Source organism: Oncorhynchus nerka, linkage group LG18 (genome assembly GCF_034236695.1).
Source record: "Oncorhynchus nerka isolate Pitt River linkage group LG18, Oner_Uvic_2.0, whole genome shotgun sequence".
In the NCBI taxonomy this organism is placed as follows: Eukaryota; Metazoa; Chordata; class Actinopteri; order Salmoniformes; family Salmonidae; genus Oncorhynchus; species Oncorhynchus nerka.
Genome location: NC_088413.1, coordinates 45,013,923 through 45,033,560, shown reverse-complemented (window position 1 = coordinate 45,033,560; position 19,638 = coordinate 45,013,923). Strand labels below are relative to the sequence as shown.

At 49.5% G+C, this 19,638-nt stretch overlaps 1 protein-coding gene across 15 annotated transcripts in view; it reads right to left on the bottom strand.

Annotated features, from left to right (window-relative positions):
• The window catches only part of LOC115146762 (gephyrin-like), a 129,223-nt gene that overhangs the window by 61,371 nt on the left and 48,214 nt on the right, over positions 1–19,638 (bottom strand). For 9 of the 15 annotated variants that reach the window (XM_065004127.1, XM_065004131.1, XM_065004129.1 and 6 more), the window contains exons 2-9: positions 15,917–15,995; positions 10,734–10,791; positions 10,129–10,257; positions 8,709–8,870; positions 7,010–7,183; positions 6,384–6,533; positions 5,706–5,843; positions 4,723–4,857 (exon numbers count right to left, since the gene is read on the bottom strand). In XM_065004127.1, the coding sequence (XP_064860199.1) occupies positions 4,723–4,857; positions 5,706–5,843; positions 6,384–6,533; positions 7,010–7,183; positions 8,709–8,870; positions 10,129–10,257; positions 10,734–10,791; positions 15,917–15,995 (1,025 nt within the window). The remainder of the gene's footprint in view (positions 1–4,722; positions 4,858–5,705; positions 5,844–6,383; positions 6,534–7,009; positions 7,184–8,708; positions 8,871–10,128; positions 10,258–10,733; positions 10,792–15,916; positions 15,996–19,638) is intronic. The other 6 variants (XM_065004136.1, XM_065004141.1, XM_065004140.1 and 3 more) reach the window with 3 other exon arrangements.

The following is a 19,638-nucleotide window of genomic DNA, read 5'->3' as shown; positions in this document are numbered from 1 at the left end:
AGCTGATCGTCCTCACAGTGGCAGACCACGTGTAACACCTGCACAGGATCGGTACATCCGAACATCACAGGTACAGGATGGCAACAACAACTGCCCGAGTTACACCAGGAATTCACAATCCCTCCATCAGTGCTCAGACTGTCCGCAATAGGCTGAGAGGCTGGACTGAGGGCTTGTAGGCCTGTTGTAAGGCAGGTCCTCACCAGACATCACCGGCAACAATGTCACCTATGTAAACAAATCCACCGTCGCTGCGCCAGACAGGACTGTTAAAAAGTGCTCTTCAATGACGAGTCACGGTTTAGTCTCACCGGGGGTGATGTTTGATTCTCATTTATCGTTGAAGGAATGGGCGTTACACCGAGCCCTGTAATCTGGAGCGGGATCGATTTGGAGGTGGAGGGTCCGTCATGGTCTGGGGCGGTGTGTAATAGCATCATTTGACTGAGCTTGTCGTCATTGCAGGCAAGCTCAACACTGTGCATTACAGGGAAAACATCCTCCTCCCTCATGTGGTACCCTTCCTGCAGGCTCATCCTGACATGACAATGCCACCAGCCATTCTGCTCGTTCTGTGCGTGATTTCCTGCAAGACAGGAATGTCATTGTTCTGCCATGGCCAGCGAAGAGCCCGGATCTCAATCCCATTGAGCATGTCTGGGACCTGTTCGATCGGAGGGTGAGGGCTAGGGCCATTCCCCCCAGAAATGTCCGGGAACATGCAGGTACCTTGGTGGAAGAGCAGGGTAACATCTCACAGCAAGAACCTGCAAATCTGGTGCAGTCCATGAAGAGGATGCACTGCAGTACTTAATGCAGCTGTTGCCACACCAGATACTGACTGTTACTTTTGATTTTGACCAGGGACACATTACTCCATTTCTGTTAGTTACATGTCTGTGGAACTTGTTAAGTTTATGTCTCAGTTGATGAATCTTATGTTCATACAAATATTTAAAATAAATGCAGTTGACAGTGAGAGGACGTTCCTTTTTTTGCTGAGTTTGTTTATATACAGTGGGGCAAAAACGTATTTAGTCAGCCACCAATTGTGCAAGTTCTCCCACTTCAAAAGATGAGGCCTGTAATTTTCATCATAGGTACACTTCAACTATGACAGACAAAATGAGAAAAAAAATCTAGAAAATCACATTGTAGGATTTTTTATGAATTTATTTGCAAATTATGGTGGAAAATAAGTATTTGGTCACCTACAAACAAGCAGGATTTCTGGCTCTCACAGACCTGTAACTTCTTCTTTAAGAGGCTCCTCTGTCCTGCACTCGTTAACTGTATTAATGGCACCTGTTTGAACTTGTTATCAGTATAAAAGACACCGGTCCACAACCTCAAAGAGTCACTCCAAACTCCACTATGGCCAAGACCAAAGAGCTGTCAAAGGACACCAGAAACAAAATTGTAGAACTGCACCAGGCTGGGAAGACTGAATCTGCAATAGGTAAGCAGCTTGGTTTGAAGAAATCAACTGTGGGAGCAATTATTAGGAAATGGAAGACATACAAGACCACTGATAATCTCCCTCGATCTGGGGCTCCACGCAAGATCTCACCCCGTGGGGTCAAAATGATCACAAGAACGGTGAGCAAAAATCCCAGAACCACACGGGGGGACCTAGTGAATGACCTGCAGAGAGCTGGGACCAAAGTAACAAAGCCTACCATCAGTAACACACTACGCCACCAGGGACTCAAATCCTGCTTAAGCCAATACATGTCCAGGCCCGTCTGAAGTTTGCTAGAGAGCATTTGGATGATCCAGAAGAGGATTGGGAGAATGTCATATGGTCAGATGAAACCAAAATATAACTTTTTGGTAAAAACTCAACTCGTCGTGTTTGGAGGACAAAGAATGCTGAGTTGCATCCAAAGAACACCATGCCTACTGTGAAGCATGGGGGTGGAAACATCATGCTTTGGGGCTGGTTTTCTGCAAAGGGACCAGGACCACTGATCCGTGTAAAGGAAAGAATGAATGGGGCCATGTATCGTGAGATTTTGAGTGAAAACCTCCTTCCATCAGCAAGGGCATTGAAGATGAAACGTGGCTGGATCTTTCAGCATGACAATGATCCCAAACACACCGCCCGGAGGGAGTTGAAAGTCCGTGTTGCCCAGCAACAGCCCCAAAACATCACTGCTCTAGAGGAGATCTGCATGGAGGAATGGGCCAAAATACCAGCAACAGTGTGTGAAAACCTTGTGAAGACTTACAGAAAACGTTTGACCTCTGTCATTGCCAACAAAGGGTATATAACAAAGTATTGAGATAAACTTTTGTTATTGACCAAATACTTATTTTCCACCATAATTTGCAAATAAATTCATTCAAAATCCTACAATGTGATTTTTTTTCTCATTTTGTCTGTCATAGTTGAAGTGTACCTATGATGAAAATTACAGGCCTCTCATCTTTTTAAGTGGGAGAACTTGCACTATTGGTGGCTGACTAAATACTTTTTTGCCCCACTGTATGTCTATTCCATGTTTTGCTTTATCTTGGCCAGGTCGCAGTTGTAAATGAGAACTTGTTCTCAACTAGCCTACTTGGTTAAATGAAGGTGAAATACATTTTTTTTTTTTTTTAAATGTCATGTCAATGCTAATAAATAATTCACTAGCTAGCTAACCCACAACTGTAACAGTGTATTTTGAGAGACAAGGACTCATTGTGCACTTACGTTTTCAATAAACATTTGGAGACTAAACATTGTTGACAAGATGTAAACTATCTAAGCCAACGCCGTCTGTTTTGCCCCATAGTTGCACACGCGTCGTTTTTTTTGCTAAATAACCAACCATAAGGTACAGTACACACTTTCCCCAACAGAGGGTGCTGTGGATAACATAATAATTATTTCCACGACACACTATGGGCTTAGACTGTTGATGCAGCCTGGTGCTGCATAGCTCTCTCAGTCTCTGCCTCTCTATGCTTCTGCCTATCTGCATCGGCTCAATCAACAACTGCACTCCATTTACATTTATAGGGATTATTGATGCAGGTTGAGGACTGCTTTGCATGGGGCACACACACAAGATTGATCACTAGAAACACACTGCGATCTCGGACGTTTGAAAAGGTCCTGAGAAAGTCGATATATACCTAAAAAAATATATATATATTGTCCAACACTGGGAGTAAACTCGTGATGCTCGGAGCCGGAGCGTGCTGCTTAGACCACTGCTTTAGCAAGCCGCAAGAATACTGATGATACCTGATGGTAATAGGGTGTCGTTTTTAATTTGTTTGTTTTAAGCCTTCCCCAGGCCATATATCACAAACCTTTTCCACTCAGAATTAATACCTAAACTTAACCCTTTGAGTCGTTTCTGTTTTAACCCTGTAACCACGCAGAATTAACCCTGAAACCACAAAGAATGAATGCGTTACAAATAGACATTCATCTATAATACGTCGAATTTCTAAGGGAAACTGAGATCTTGTTGCAAGCACACACTCTTTCTTACCCAGTTGATGCGGCCTTATGGGGCTGTGAAGGAGAGGGGAAGGGCACTCAAAGAAACATGACAGCAAGCACAGAAACAAACCACTAAAAAGAAGCTCCCCTTGTTTGATAGAGCCTTTCCCTAGGAACACCCCCCCACCTCACCAGGTGGATGACAAACGCAGCAAAAGCTCAAGCCAGACTCTGTCCCATTGCCTTATGATCAAAGCACTATAATGGGATGAAAGTATGATCACAGAGGCTGGCAAGCCACAATCATCCACAGAACAGGCCTACCAGTTAAAAAACATGATGAGAACAGGCTTAGTGCTGAAAGACAAAGTCTGCCAACCAGTCTGATCTAGTCAAGTTACACCCCCCCCCGGAACCCCTACCACTCGTCCTCTCTCTAAGCTCAGCAGGCATCTTTTCTTTTCGCAGCAACTCAGACAAACCCCAAAACTCCTGAAGTAGCAACTCCCCCAGAGTTGGAGCACTATACACATTAAGCCCATTCATTATCACTACAAACATGGTGTGTAATGAGTAAGATCACGTGTAAGTGATCTAAACTAAGCAGACAAGACCCAGAAACACCTGAACCAATCCGCAGCCCAATATAAAGTCATTAATCATCACTGGAAGCATAAAGGAAGAGTTTTGATCACGTATTACCTCGGCAAGGCACCTCAATTGGGGGGGTTAGCGTTAGGACATGAAAACAGCAGCAGCACCATGCATGTCAAGTCTTTGGTTGGTTTCTTTGTTTCCACAGAGTCACAGTGCAGTTGGACACAGATAGACATGACACCTGTCAATCAAATCATTAAGTGGGACACTCCGCCAGAGGTCATTGATCTGACCAATCGCAGGACGTTTCTGCGTTCAAGAAATGAAATGTTAGAATTCTAAAGCGAAGCATGGAGATAGGATGGAATTGAGGTCAAGGGGAGGAGCCTATCATTCCAACCAATCAACAGACAACATTCTGAACATGATCTCAGAGTTACGGAACCATAGGGATCCAAGAGGACCGCCCCTGAAACCATGGAGGAGAGGGAGAGAGTTGAGGAGCAATATGCCTTCACCTCCCAGCATTGGTGGGACAGAGCAAGGGGGAGGCAGCGAGGTAGAGGGAGGGAGGAAGGGTTAGGAGATGAGAGGACTGGGTGAGGCTGGGTGAGTATAGGGTACAAGGGGGACAGATGGATGGGCAGTGGGGTAGGTGTAAGTATAGGGCACAGGATGCGTCTTACTTTGGGTGTGGGGCAGGAGGCAGTGGAGAGGCGCGAGGTGGCCTGGGCGCGTGGCGACTCAGAGGGTGTGGTGCTCAGAGAGGCTGTGTCTCTGGGAAGAACCTGTACACCCCTGGAGATGATGCTGTCTGGGATCTATGGAGAGAAGTTAGACAGTTATTGCGACTCCTACACACAGGCAGAGAGGAAAGCTGTGCGCACAAACAGCACTGGGATCTCTACTATACACAGAGAGACAAGACATCTCGAAAGCACACACCGATTGGTCAGTCAGTCTACGTTTTTTGGTGACTCCAGATCATCATTTTCCCAATTGGCAAGTCAGACGTTTCTAATAAGTATAACAACATGATTTACATTATAAGCATCAGTAGACAAATGCCCCAGAAGCATGTTAAACCCTGTGTGTGCGTGTGTAGACACACTGTGAGCCTGCAAGGAGACAAACAGGCCTGGCAGGCCCACAGTTTCCCCCCAGGGCTGCTGCTGTGGATGTGTGGATCTGCGACTGATCCGTGCGGCTCATTCGAGCAGTGCTAACGGGCCCTGGGAGGGCCAGTGGGATTTACAGTGGGTTTCCATTGGAGCGATATGGGCTTAGCGATGCACTAATTAAGACAATAAGCTTTACTGGCAGCCCAGCACTGAACCCCACTCGGCTAATTAGCAACACAGGCTAACCCAGCGTGCGCTAATAACATTGCCTTGGCTCCACCTAGCGATGCACCACACGTCATGACATACACAAGACGGGGTGAACCTCAAAAGTCCCTCCTCGACTCCTCGCGTTCTCCCCTCCCAAGATTCCCTTCCTCGGGTCTGTGAAGGAGTTGGAGAAAGGACGGGATCGAGCACTTTTGAGATTCATCTATGGCGTTTTGCAGGGAGGAATAATGGAAGAGGTGACGTGCAGAGTACACCAGTATGTGATGTAGGGGTGACGTGTGACATGAGGGTGGGTGGGCGGTTCTGAGGGGTCTTACCGTTCCCGGCTGGTCTCCAGAGCAGAAGCAGGTGAAATTACGTGGGGCTGGGGGGAGGTCAGATAGCAGGCCAGGTTGATAGTGGCTACCTTTTGCCATGACAACAGCATGGTTATGGTGCTGCTGGGGTTTCCCCTTCTGATGATGGATATGGTTCACGGGGTCAACACAGGATGGGACAACAACATGAACACACAAATCAGGCAAATACACACATGCGTGCAAAACACACAAACATTTAGAGGTGGATTTATGAGTGACGTATCACAACGGCAATGGATCAACGCAGTAACGGTGTGAACAGGGACAGGGGGGTAATAATGTAACAGACAATACATGCATTTAATGAGCTTCAAATCCCTCTCTTCCTCCCTAATCCTTCCCTCAGCCCTCCCTCTTCTCCTCTTCACCTCCAACTCACCCCCTGTTCCCCTTCACTCCCTCCCTCCCTCCCGCCTCTCCTCGGTCGATCCCTCTTTATGTGCTTAATCTCCTCCATTTCAAATCCTCATGATTCATTCCGATGGCCTTTAGGATACGAGAAACTGACCATGGCACTAATCATAATATAACGAACTAAGATACAGGGCTTCTCCTACCGCTACCCCAGAGTGCTTCATGTAACACTCATGGCCACCAGCAGAGCACATTATCACACCGTGTTCACAATGTGTTTACCTTGGCAGCGATGGCGGCGGCGGTGATGTGCGAGTTGTGTCCATGGGAATGGGAGTGGCGGTGGTGGGAGTGGGTGTGGTGGTGGTCCTCGGTGGACGCCGCCCCGATGTCCTTCATCTTCTCATCTTCATCATCCTCACACTGCACACCCTTAGAGTAATAATTCACTTCATTAGTAAAGAACAGCTCGTGCAGAAAAACCACAATTTAAGGTGCAGTACTTCATAAAAATAAACTTCAAAACAATTGATAAGACAATTACAGTAGCTATATAACGATTAAAAGAAGTACTGCTACGAAGTCTTCTGTGAAGTGAAAACGTGATTATTGGGCAGGAATAAAGCACTCGGGCACAGCAATATTTCAGGTGTCCCCCTTTCATGGACCTTTTAACATACAGTAGCCAAGCACCTGTATGCTCAAGTGTGGGATGGTTATATCACCATCTTTCATACCATCCACCCGCCCATCCACACACACAAACAAACAAAAACCTCTAAACCTTATAAAAACTACAACACAACAAACACGCCAATCTCTCTCTATCCCTCCCTCCTTCTCCCCTACCCCTTATTATTACACCGTGAAATAAATGTAAAAAACACAGGAGTGCTAAAGAGTGCCACCTTCTCCTCTGTCTGGGTGCAGGCGACGCTGTTGAGGGTGAGGGGCGGGGAGAGGGGCGGCGGGGGTGAGGGCAGGTCCTCCAGGGCATCGTGAACCTCCTTCACCTTCACCACCGCGTCACGCAGCAGGTCAATGGCGTGGGGCAGAGCGGGCAGGATGAACTGGAAACACTCCTGTAGGAGGAGAGCGTTTGGGGTTAGAGGTCAGGGAGAGTAATACACAGCAGGTGTATTGCACGTGCACACACACACACTCAGAGGGACACAGACATACACACACTCGTGTGCATACTCCTGTTTGCATATACACTGCTCAAAAAAATAAAGGGAACACTTAAAGAACACAATGTAACTGCAGGTCAATCACACTTCTGTGAAATCAAACTGTCCACTTAGGAAGCAACACTGATTGACAATAAATATCACATGCTGTTGTGCAAATGGAATAGACATCAGGTGGAAATTATAGGCAATTAGCAAGACACCCCCAATAAAGGAGTGGTTCTGCAGGTGGGGACCACAGACCACTTCTCAGTTCCTATGCTTCCTGGCTGATGTTTTGGTCACTTTTGAATGCTGGCGGTGCTTTCACTCTAGTGGTAGCATGAGACGGAGTCTACAACCCACACAAGTGGCTCAGGTAGTGCAGCTCATCCAGGATGACACATCAATGCGAGCTGTGGCGAGAAGGTTTGCTGTGTCTGTCAGCGTAGTGTCCAGAGCATGGAGGCGCTACCAGGAGACAGGCCAGTACATCAGGAGACGTGGAGGTCGTAGGAGGGCAACAACCCAGCAGCAGGACCACTACCGCCGCCTTTGTGCAAGGAGGAGCACTGCCAGAGCCCTGCAAAGTGACCTCCAGCAGGCCACAAATGTGCATGTGTCTGCTCAAACGGTCAGAAACAGACTCCATGAGGGTGGTATAAGGGCCCGACGTCCACAGGTGGGGGTTGTGCTTACAGCCCAACACCGTGCAGGACGTTTGGTATTCGCCACTGGCGCCCTGTGCTCTTCACAGATGAAGGCAGGTTCACACTGAGCACATGTGACAGACGTGACAGTCTGGAGACGCCGTGGAGAACGTTCTGCTGCCTGCAACATCCTCCAGCATGACCGGTTTGGCGGTGTGTCAGTCATGGTGTGGGGTGGCATTTATTTGGGGGGCTGCACAGCCCTCCATGTGCTCGCCAGAGGTAGCCTGCCTGCCATTAGGTACCGAGATGAGATCCTCAGACCCCTTGTGAGACCATATGCTGGTGCGGTTGGCCCTGGGTTCCTCCTAATGCAAGACAATGCTAGACCTCATGTGGCTGGAGTGTGTCAGCAGTTCCTGCAAGAGGAAGGCATTGATGCTATGGATTGGCCCGCCCGTTCCCCAGACCTGAATCCAATTGAGCACATCTGGGACATCATGACACACGCACTACGCACACACTCCACCCACCACTTATGCTGTTGACAAAACTAGGATGATTATTTATCCTGTTACCAGTCACTTTCTCCTAGTCTCTGCACATATCTACCTCGGTACTCCAGTATCCCTGCACATTTGGTACTGACCCTGTATATAGCTTCTCCTCTTATTTCTTATACTTTTTTGATACTGAATACCGAACTGTTGGGTTGGGCAAGTTAAGCATTTCGCTGTACTTGTTCATGTGACAAATAAAAACTTGAACGCGCACACATCAAATCTCACCTGTGAGCCCTTCTTGCTACCAGGTAGGTTAATGATGAGGGTTTTCCCTCGGATTCCACAGACAGGCCTGGAGAGCATGCCCAGAGGTGTGACCTGAAGCGAGCCCATCAGCATAGCCAGCGCCATCCCTGGGGCCTCACGCTCTATCACCTCTCTGGTGGCCTGCGGCATGGGGAGGGAGCAAGGGACGGAGAAAGTGGGAGGGGGACACACATAATTACTTTACTATACGGCACAGACAGTGCATAGTACAGTTGTCATCACCTGCTTACACTCCACATAACGTGCCCCCACAGTATAACAGGGTTAGCAACAAGCAACAGCTACTGTATTATAAACTGGGTGGTTTGAGCCCTGAATGCTGATTGGCTGACAGCTGTGGTATATCAGACTAGATCATACCACGGGTATGACAAAACATGTATTTTTACTGCTCTAATTACGTTGGTAACCAGTTTATAACACCAATAAGGCACCTCAGGGGTTTGTGGCCAATATACCACGGCGTTCTGCCCCTGAACAGGCAGTTAACCCAATAAAGACAGGCAGTCATTGAAAATAAGAATTTGTTCTTAACTGACTTGCCTGGTTAAATAAAGGTAAAAAAAAAAAAAGGGTTGTATCCAGGCATTCCGTTTTGAGTTGTGCATAAGAACAGCCCTTAGCCGTGGTATATTAGCCATATATCACACTCCCTCGTACCTTATTGCTTAAGTATACAACTGCCACATCCACTTGAACCCTTGTGATTAGGGTAGCTACTCCAATGAGCAGGCAGAACAGGCAGATAACATGTTGACATCTTTAGAACAGTGATTCCTTTCATCTCTGATGTTTCTTTCTTTAGCTCAAACCCTCTTCACCTGTGTGTGTGTGTGTAAGTAACCCCCTGTTAACCCCTCAATCCCCTAGGGAGAAATGCCCTCTGGCAGCCCCTGTTAGTTCTATCCCAGCGGAGGGGGGGGGAATTGATTTAAGAATAGTGACGTTGTGTGTTCTCAAGTTGAATGCTACTTCAAACATGCACATTAGTAGAGAAAGAGAGGACGGATCAAAGGAAGAGAGGAGAGAGAGGAGGGGAGAGAAAGAGAGAGAAACAACATTCACAGCCAGCAGCAATCCCGCGCTTTCTCTCACACACACACACACACAACAACCATAAAATATGACACTCATACACACATTTTCAAAATATGCAAGATGTATCATATGGAATTATAACAGAATGAAACAAAATGTTTAATTTATCTGTAATGTGACAAACCTGACAAAGCATAAGACAATCTACAGTTTGACAAACACAATACACACATAAACATGCACACTGACCATGCATGCAGGTGCCAACCAACACACAGACGTGCAATCACAGCTACATCGGCTTACACTACATCTAGGGTCGACACTCATCCACACTCACATGGACACAAACACAAACTTTGGGGTCCCCATGTACCTCGGGAGTGACATCACGAGGGGCGAAGCCTGTACCCCCTGTGGTCAGGATCAGGTTCAGCTCTTTCTCATCACACCAGTCCACCAATGTCTCCTGAGGAAACAGAGAAGAGAGACAGGCTATTGGCTGGCAGCAGCGTAAATCACAGAAATTACCAGCCTATTGGCTGGAAGCAGTGTCAATCATATAGACAACAGAGGCGGGTGAATCTCTAAAGCACTGGGTGAATCTCAAGTCTTTCCTTGATTCCTCATGTCCTCTCCTCTTTCTCAAAACACATTGGAGAAGATCAGACCTCTGTCTTTTGAGAAGGAGGCAAGGAGAGAGAGGATGCGAGGCATCATTGAAAGACAATTGAGATGCACCCATTGTGTGGAACAACTTCCAAGATAGGTGTTTCAAACCACAACAGTTGTTTCATGTAGTGAGAGAGAATACATGTGAGAATACAAAATGGTGTCACCTTTGAACTACAGCCTGCGGTGGGCTCTAATGGGCAGCATGCAGTTAAAAAAAGAGAGCGAGAGAGCGAGAGAGAGAGATAAATAAAGGAGGGAGGAGATCTTCACCTTAATCTCGTCGATCTCATCTGGGACTATTTTGTAGGAAGATATGATGCCTCCGAGCCTGTGGATGAAAAGCACAAAACAACAACATAGTTAGTTCATATTCAGACTTCACGAACTCACTAGAGACAGAAAGCGAGGGGAAGGGGGTAGAGAAAAAGGCAAACAAAACAGGGAGTGAAGATATGTAGTAAAAGTAAGTGGGCGAGAGCAAGATGAAAAAGGGTTACCCTGAACAAATCCGTACTCTTAAGTTCTGAGCTTGCGAGTGATCTGTATGTGCAGGTAAAATACAACTGACTCTCCAGAAACAGAGGCTTAAAGATAAGTCAGTGTTCGCTCTTTTTAAAAGAGTGATTGTGTTTCTCTGAGCTGAGGGGAGAGAATGCCATGAGACCGTTAGTTCAAGTCAAATCGTGTCCACTGGCGCCTACCAGTGGCGCATTTATTTACCATACCTGGGAAAGAACTACACAGTCGTGTTCTCCTCACTTAGTACTCTCCAACAAAAAAAACCATGAAAATGGTTTAAAACCATGAAAATAAAAACCGAAAAAAAAAGAAAAAAAAAGTCACAACAGATTCAAACAAACTAAATTGAGACATACAAATATGAGAACATGTTAAACAAGCAGGTTTTCATTCATCTAGGAAACCACTTGTGTTGTGTGTGTGTGTGTGTGGAGGTACTCCACAAATCTTAAATAGGGATGAGGGGCTTCTGGGTAGACTACTAAGTAGACGCGCGCACACACACCCCCACCCACATTTGGAATGACACTTGGAATGACACTTTTAGCAGTAGCAATGTGGTTTTAAAAGGGAAGGTTCTGTCATCTCATCTGCTTGTCTTTAACAGCAGGGCTTCTAGTCGAGATGCCCACCTGATCTGATTGATTTTAGGGGCTGGGTGAATGCTACTGCCCGAAACTCCTGATTATTCTAGGCTTGAAGATTGAAAGGACAAGAAACTAATGAGATAGAGAAGGAGAAGGCAATTAGGAATAGCTGGAGAGCAGTAATGACAGAAGGGGGAAGAGGGGGATAAAAGAGGGAGGGAGGATAGAGAGATTGGTGTGTTTGTTGTGTTTTTACACAAGGTTGAGTGATTTCTGTGTGTGTGTGTATATACTACCCCCTGCCCTTGTCTACAGCTGCTGCGTCCCAGCTGTGCAGATCTGCTCTGTTCTAGGACAGCTCCATTAATAAGCTCAATCTGCTACTCCCTTTCTCTCGCTCTCTCTCTCCCTTTGTCCCTGTATCAATTTAATTCAATTAAAAGAGCTTTATTGGCATGGAAAACATATGTTTACATTGCCAAAGCAAGTGGAATAGATCTCTCTGCCTCCCTCCACCTCGTCTCCCTAACTACTCTGTCAGGCCAGCTAAAAGCTACACTTGAACAAATCTCACAAATGTGCAGACGTACACATACATCAACTAACCTCTCTCTCCCCCCATTGCGCTCTACTTGTCCCTCTCCATCCATCTCGCTCTCCCTCCCTCCTTCGTGATGGGTCCTAACCCATCATTGTTCGGAGCAGAGCCAGGTATCTAGCTCCATGTCATTGGTGTGAAGGAGAGGCAAGTGTCATCGGTGTCAGTGTGATTTATCGCCTCTCTATTCTTATCGGCTCTCATTAGTAACATTGACACGTCTGTCTGTCTGTCTGCCTTCCTCTTTCCCCGTCTGTCTGTCTGTATAATTGCAGCAGCCACCTGAGGTGACAGCACTGCTCCTAGGGGCCATTATACAAAATGACGTCACTAAAAGACTAGCGTCACATTGATTCGGACACCTTCAAACGTCTCAGACCTTTAATGATGTGAATGATATAGGAAGGCTGGAGAGCGGGATGAAGGGAGAAGCAGAAGGTCAGGGGCCACAGCCAGCATCACTTAAATGACCAGCGACACCTTCAAACGTCTCAGACCTTTACTGGAGGGACTGATGAGGTTAGCGGGAGAGAGGGATGGAGGGAGAGAGGGATTGAGGAAAGGAGGGGAGGAGTTTGGCAGGAAACAGGGAGCAAGTGAAACATGTTGAAGGGAGTGTTGTATCAGGAACATCCCCAGCTACACTACATGACCAAAAGTATGTGGACACCTGCTCTTCGAACATCTCATTCCAAAATCATGGGCATTAATATGGAGGTGGTCACTCCTTTGCTGCTATAACAGCCTCCACTCTTCTGGGAAGATGTAGGGACTTTCTTCCATACAGCCACAAGAGGTCGGGCACTGATGTTGGGCGATTAGGCCTGGCTCGCAGTCGGCATTCCAATTCATCCCAAAGGAGTTTAACGGGGTTGAGGTCAGGTCTCTGTGCAGGCCAGTCAAGTTCTTCCACCCCGATCTCGACAAACCATTTCTATATGGACCTCGCTTCGTGCACGGGGGCATTGCCATGCTGAAACAAGAAAGGGCCTTCCCCAAAAGCACAGAATAATCTAGAATGTAATTGTTTGCTGTAGGGTTAAGATTTCCCTTCACTGGAACTAAGGGGCCTAGCCCAAACCATGAAAAACAGCCAAAGACCATTATTCCTCCTCCACCAAACTTTACAGTTGGCACTATGCATTCGGGCAAGTAGCATTCTCCTGGCATCCTCCGAACCCAGATTCGTCTGTCTGGACTGCCAGATGGTGAAGGGTGATTCATTACTCCAGAATGGCGGTAAGCTTTACACCACTACAGTCAACGCTTGGCATTGCGCATGGTGATCTTAGGCTTGTGTAGCTGCTCGGCCATGGAAACCCATTTCATGAAGCTCCTGACTAACAGTTCTTGTGCTGACGTTTCTTCCAGAGGCAGTTTGGAACTCCGTAATGAGTGTTGCAACCGAAGACAGACGATTTTAACACGCTACATACTTCAGCGGTCCAGTTCTGTGAGCTTGTGTGGCCTACTGGCAGCTTCATTAAATAGTACCCGCAAAACACCAGTCTCAACGTCAACAGTGAAGAGGCGACTCCGGGATGCTGGCCTTCTAGGCAGAGTTGCAAAGAAAAAAACATCTCAGACTGGCCATTAAAAAGAAAAGAATAAGATGGGCAAAATAACACAGACACTAATGTACTTGTCCTCTTGCTCAGTTGTGCCTCACACTCCTCTTATATTCTAGTTAGAGCCAGTTTGCACTGTTCTGTGAAGGGAGTAGTACACAGCATTGTATGAGATTTTCAGTTTCTTGGAAATTTCTCACATGGAATAGCCTTCATTTCTCAGAACAAGAATAGACTGGCGAGTTTCAGAAGAAAGGTCTTTGTTTCTGGACATTTTGAGCCTGTAATCGAACCCACAAATGCTGATGCTCCAGATACTCAACTACTCTAAGGAAGGCCAGTTTTATTGCTTCTTCAATCAGGACAAGAGTTTTCAGCTGTGCTAACATAACTGCAAAGGGATTTTCTAATGATCAATTAGCCTTTTTGAATTAGCTAACACAACGTGCCATTGGAACACAGGAGTGATGGTTGCATCTCTACATAGGCGTACATATTACATTAAAAAAAATATTTTTATGAAAAAGCCATTTCCAGCTATAATAGTAATTTACAACATTAACAATGTCTACACTGTATTTATGCTCAATTTGATGTTATTTTAATGGACAAAACATTTGTTTTCTTTCAAAAACAAGGATATTTCTAAGTAACCCCAAACTTTTGAAAGGTAGTGTACTTTTGTATATATAGTGTAAAAACTCCCACACCCTCCCCATACATCCGCTCTTTCTCTCTCCCCCTCTGTCAGGCTGTCCATCCCTGCCAACAGTCATTAGCCACTCAGAGCATCCTGTCCCTTGAGCACCAAGCAGTCACACACAGTCACTCACAGTCACCCCTGCCGGGGGCCACGCTGTGTGTGTGTGTGTGTGAGAACCCTGGCTGTGGTTCAGAGGGCAGAACGCGTCTGGGACATGGCTCTTCACTGACCTTTGTTTCCGTTCTCTGCCCGTTCTGAGCTTTGAGGTAAATGGACAATTATCTTTGACAGCCTCAGAATGTATGTGTACGGTGCGCTTGTGTCTGTCCGTGTGTGTTTACATATAGCCCAGCATTTAGGAGTGTTGGGCCAGTAACTGAAAGTTTGCTGGTTAGAATCCCCGAACCAACTTGGTAACATCTGCCGATGTGCCCTTGACCAAGGCACTCAACCCTAATTGCTCCTGTAAGTCATGCTGGATAAGAACGTTTAAGAAATGACTAAAATGTCAAATGTAGTAGTCAGGCGTTAATAGTGGCCAGAGCCTAGCGTACAGCCCAAACCCAAGCCCAGCTGGTGTTGGCATTAACCAGCATTTAACAGTCTAACAGAGGTTAGCTAGCAGCGCTTACATTTCAGTCTAGGCATTAAACAGCAGTTAGCTGGCCTTATGGTTAGCGGCTAGCTAGCAGCGCTACATTTCAGTCTAGACATGAAACAGCGGTTAGCTGGCCCAAGGTTGGCGGCTAGCTAGCAGCGCTACATTTCAGTCTAGGCATTAAACAGCTGTTAGCTGGCCTTATGGTTAGCGGCTAGCTAGCAGCGCTACATTTCAGTCTAGACATGAAACAGCGGTTAGCTGGCCCAAGGTTGGCGGCTAGTTAGCAGCGCTACATTACAGTGTCGGCATGAGAGTGAGGTGTCATGGAGTCATCTATCACAACCATCTGCTGGTGCCTCAACACTCTGCAACACACCATACACACACACACTGGTGTCTCAACGCTCCGCAACACGCTTCTGCCGCTGTGAAATATCAAGTGTGGCACCAGCATAATTGGACTGAGATTAATCAATTATTTAAATGGCACGCTACACGCTGGTGCCTGACCCCTGACTCTGAGAGGATAAAGGGAAGGAGGGAGGGAGGCAGAGATGGATTGAGGGAAGGATGGAGGGAGGGAGGGAGGGAGGGAGGGAGGGAGGGAGGGAGATGGATGAAGAGAGAACGAGAGGGAGAGAAAGAGGGAGAGGAGGCTCTGTCCTTGGTGAAAGTGGCTTGTCAGGAGGGTGCTACGTGAGAAACAATCTAAGCTAAGAGGAGAGCTGAGAAGGCTGCAGAGCAGGATGGTGCAGTGGTGGAGGAGAGAGGCCAGCAGGTTCACGCACACACACACTACTCGAACAGGACCTGGATGACTGGTATGTGTGTGCTCGTCTAAAAGGGTGTGTGTGTGTGTGTGTGTGTGTGTACTCACAGTGACGGGTCGTGGACCAGATCTTTGAGGTTTACTCCACTGCGGTCCTCAGCCAGATTCCTGAAGCAGCTGTCACTCACTGTTGATAGAGAGTGGGAGGGAGAGAGATAGTGAGAGGGAAAGAGAGAGAGGGCAGAGAGATGTAGGGAGATTAGAAAGAGAGGAGAAAGAAACCATTAGTTCAGGCCTAGGTGAGTACTACAACAGTACAACAAACGCACAGTAACACACATCCATCATCTTCAGTTTCAGACTAAGCGTGGACATGTCCACATTGTTGCGACATCTCCATCAACACTCTTCACTCACGGGACCGAGAGAGAGAAGAGAAGTGAGAGAAAGATGCACGGAGGAAGATTTGAAGATGAGAAGGATGACAGGGTGAGCTAAATATAGAGTGCAGACGCGGAGAGAAAAAGACAAGAAAGAGCGAGACAGAAAGAGAGACTGGCTGTAGGGTGTGGTGGCGGCAGTGGTGGCAGTGTGGTTGTGGTGGCGGCGGCAGTGTGGAGGCAGTGGTGGCAGTGTGGTTGTGGTGGCAGCGGCAGTGTGGAGGCAGTGGTGGCAGTGTGGTTGTGGAAGCGGCAGTGTGGTGGCAGTGTGGCGGCAGTGCGGCGGCAGTGTGGCGGCAGTGCGGCGGCGGCAGTGTGGTGGCAGTGCGGCGGCGGCAGTGTGGTGGCCGCACTGCCACCACACTGCCGTCGCCGCCACCACAGCAACACTGCCGCCGCCGCCCCAACACTGCCGCCGCCTCCGCCACCACCACACTGCCGCCGCCTCCGCCACCACACTGCCGCCGCCTCCGCCACCACACTGCCGCCGCCTCCGCCACCACACTGCCGCCGCCTCCGCCACCACACTGCCGCCGCCTCCGCCACCACACTGCCGCCGCCTCCGCCACCACACTGCCGCCGCCTCCGCCACCACACTGCCTCCGCCACCACACTGCCGCCGCCACCACACTGCCGCCGCCTCCGCCACACTGCCACCGCCTCCGCCACACTGCCACCACCACTACCTCACTGCCGCCGCCACACTGCCACCACACTGCTGCCTCCGCTACACAGTGTAGTGGCGGCGTCGGCGGTGGTGGCAGTGTGGTAGTGGTGGTGGCAGTGTGGTAGTGGTGGTGGTGGTGGCAGTGTGTTGGCAGTGTGGTGGCGGCAGTGTGTTGGCAGTGTGGTGGCAGCAGTGTCTTGGCAGTGTGGTGGCGGCAGTGTGTTGGCAGTGTGTTGGCAGTGTGGTGGCGGCGGTGGCAGTGTGGCGGCGGCAGTGAGGTAGTGGTGGTGGCAGTGTAGCGGAGGCGGCAGTGTGGTGGAAGCGGTATTGGTGGCGGAGGCAGTGGTAGTAGGGGCGGCGGCGGCAGTGTTGGGGCGGCGGCGGCAGTGTTGTTGTGGCGGCGGCAGTGTGGTAGTGGCGGCAGTGTGGTAGTGGTGGCGGCAGTGTGGTAGTAGGGGCGGCGGCAGTGTGGTAGTAGGGGCGGCGGCGGCGGCAGTGTGGTAGTAGGGGCGGCGGCGGCGGCAGTGTTGTTGTGGTGGTGGCAGTGTTGTTGTGGTGGCGGCAGTGTGGAGGCAGTGTGGCGGCGGCAGCAGTGCGGCGGCGGCAGTGTGGCGGCAGTGTGGTGGCAGTGCGGCGGCAGTGTGGTGGCGGCATTGTGGTGGCAGTGCGGCGGCGGCAGAGTGGGGGCGGCAGTGTGGTGGTGGTGGCGGCAGTGTAGTGGCGGCGTCGGCGGTGGTGGCAGTGGTGGTGGTGGCGGCAGTGTGTTGGCAGTGTGGCGGCGGCAGTGTGTTGGCAGTGTGGTGGCGGCAGTGTGTTGGCAGTGTGGTGGCGGCAGTGTGTTGGCAGTGTGGTGGCGGCGGTGGCAGTGTGGCGGCGGCAGTGAGGTAGTGGTGGTGGCAGTGTAGCGGAGGCGGCAGTGTGGTGGAAGCGGTAGTGGTGGAGGAGGCAGTGGTAGTAGGGGCGGCGGCGGCGTTGGGGCGGCGGCAGTGTGGTAGTGGTGGCGGCGGCAGTGTGGTAGTGGTGGCGGCGGCAGTGTGGTAGTGGTGGCGGCTGCGGCGGCAGTGTGGTAGTGGTGGCGGCGGCAATGTGGCGGAGGCGGCAGTGTGGTGAAAGCGGTAGTGGTGGCGCGGCGGTGGTAGTGGTAGCGGAGGCAGTGGTAGTAGTGGTGGCGGCGGCAGTGGTAGTAGGGGCGGCAGTGGTAGTAGGGGCGGCGGAGGCAGTATGGTAGTGGTGGCGGCGGCGGCAGTGTGGTAGTGGTGGCGGCTGCGGCGGCAGTGTGGTAGTGGTGGCGGCGGCAATGTGGCGGAGGCGGCAGTGTGGTGAAAGCGGCGGTGGTAGTGGTAGCGGAGGCAGTGGTAGTAGTGGTGGCGGCGGCAGTGGTAGGGGCGGCAGTGGTAGTAGGGGCGGCGGAGGCAGTGGTAGTAGCGGCGGCAGTGGTAGTATTGGGGCGGCGGCGGCAGTGTTGGGGCGGCACCATGGCTGTGTGGTCCATATTAAAAGGAGCTAACTGACCTATAGCCTATTAAATACATTATAAAGCAGTGACATTTCAACCAGCAACACTGACTGGGCTCTAATCATAGTCTACTGCGCTCTACTCTGCTCCACATCAGGGAAAGAGAGAGAGGAAGGGGTAGAGTGAGAAAGAGAGAGTAGGGAAGGAGAGAGGGAGAGGCAGAGGGAGTGTTGAAACACTTGCTTCATAATTGCAGCATTCCCCTAACCCCCTTACTCCCATCTTATAGCCAAACCTCATGTCTTCGCTCTCTCTCTGCACTCTCCACTTCTATACCCCAACTACTCCCTCTTACTCCCCCCCCCCCACTCTCTCCTTCACTCGCTCTTCCCTCTCTCCCCTGCTAACCCTTGATCTATAAATAGGCTGATTCCCTGTAGGAGACAGCAGGCAGCAGGAGTGATCGCTACATAGAGGGAGCGAGAGAGCGAGAGAAAGACGGGGAAAGAGTGAACGCGAGAGAGAGCGAATCTGACTGCAGTTGGAACAGGCATGAAAGGAATATTTTTAAAAATGTGGAATTCAATTTGAATATGGAATTTTGAGTGGAGGGTGTTGAGACAGACAGAGCGAGAGAGAGAGCGAGAGAGAGCGCGAGAGAGAGAGAGAGAGAGAGTGGAATACCATGGAGGGTGTAGAGAGAGAGAGTGGAGGGTAGAGAGATGGGGATACCATGGAGGGTGTAGAGACAGACCGAAAGAGAGTGGAGGGTAGAGAGAGGGGGATACCATGGAGGGTGTAGAGACGAGTGCTGCTCCAGAGACCGTTATTCCTGGTCGGGCGACTTGGTCAGGAAAAACTCTTAACCATCTCCTTCCCTCTCCTCCTTCCCTCTCCTCCACCCCTCTCCGTCCTTTCTCTCTGAGCTCTAACTGAGGTCCACGTGGTTCAAAATGTTTGTTTGCAGATGGGAGGGTAGATTAGCCAATATTGAGTAGAGTAGGGTAGAATAGTCAGAGCAGACAGACCAGTAGCAGAGTGAGAGGGTAGGGAGATTCCCTCTCTTCTCTGGTGAGAGGCCCCTGTGCCACAGCCCCAGGCAACAGAGAGCGAGAGAGGGAGGACACGACTGTGCTGTAGTGACTAGGCTAGTAATGATAGAGTGAGTGAGTGAGTGAGTGAGTGAGTGAGTGAGTGAGTGAGTGAGTGAGTGAGTGAGTGAGTGAGTGAGTGAGTGAGTGAGTGAGTGAGTGAGTGAGTGAGTGAG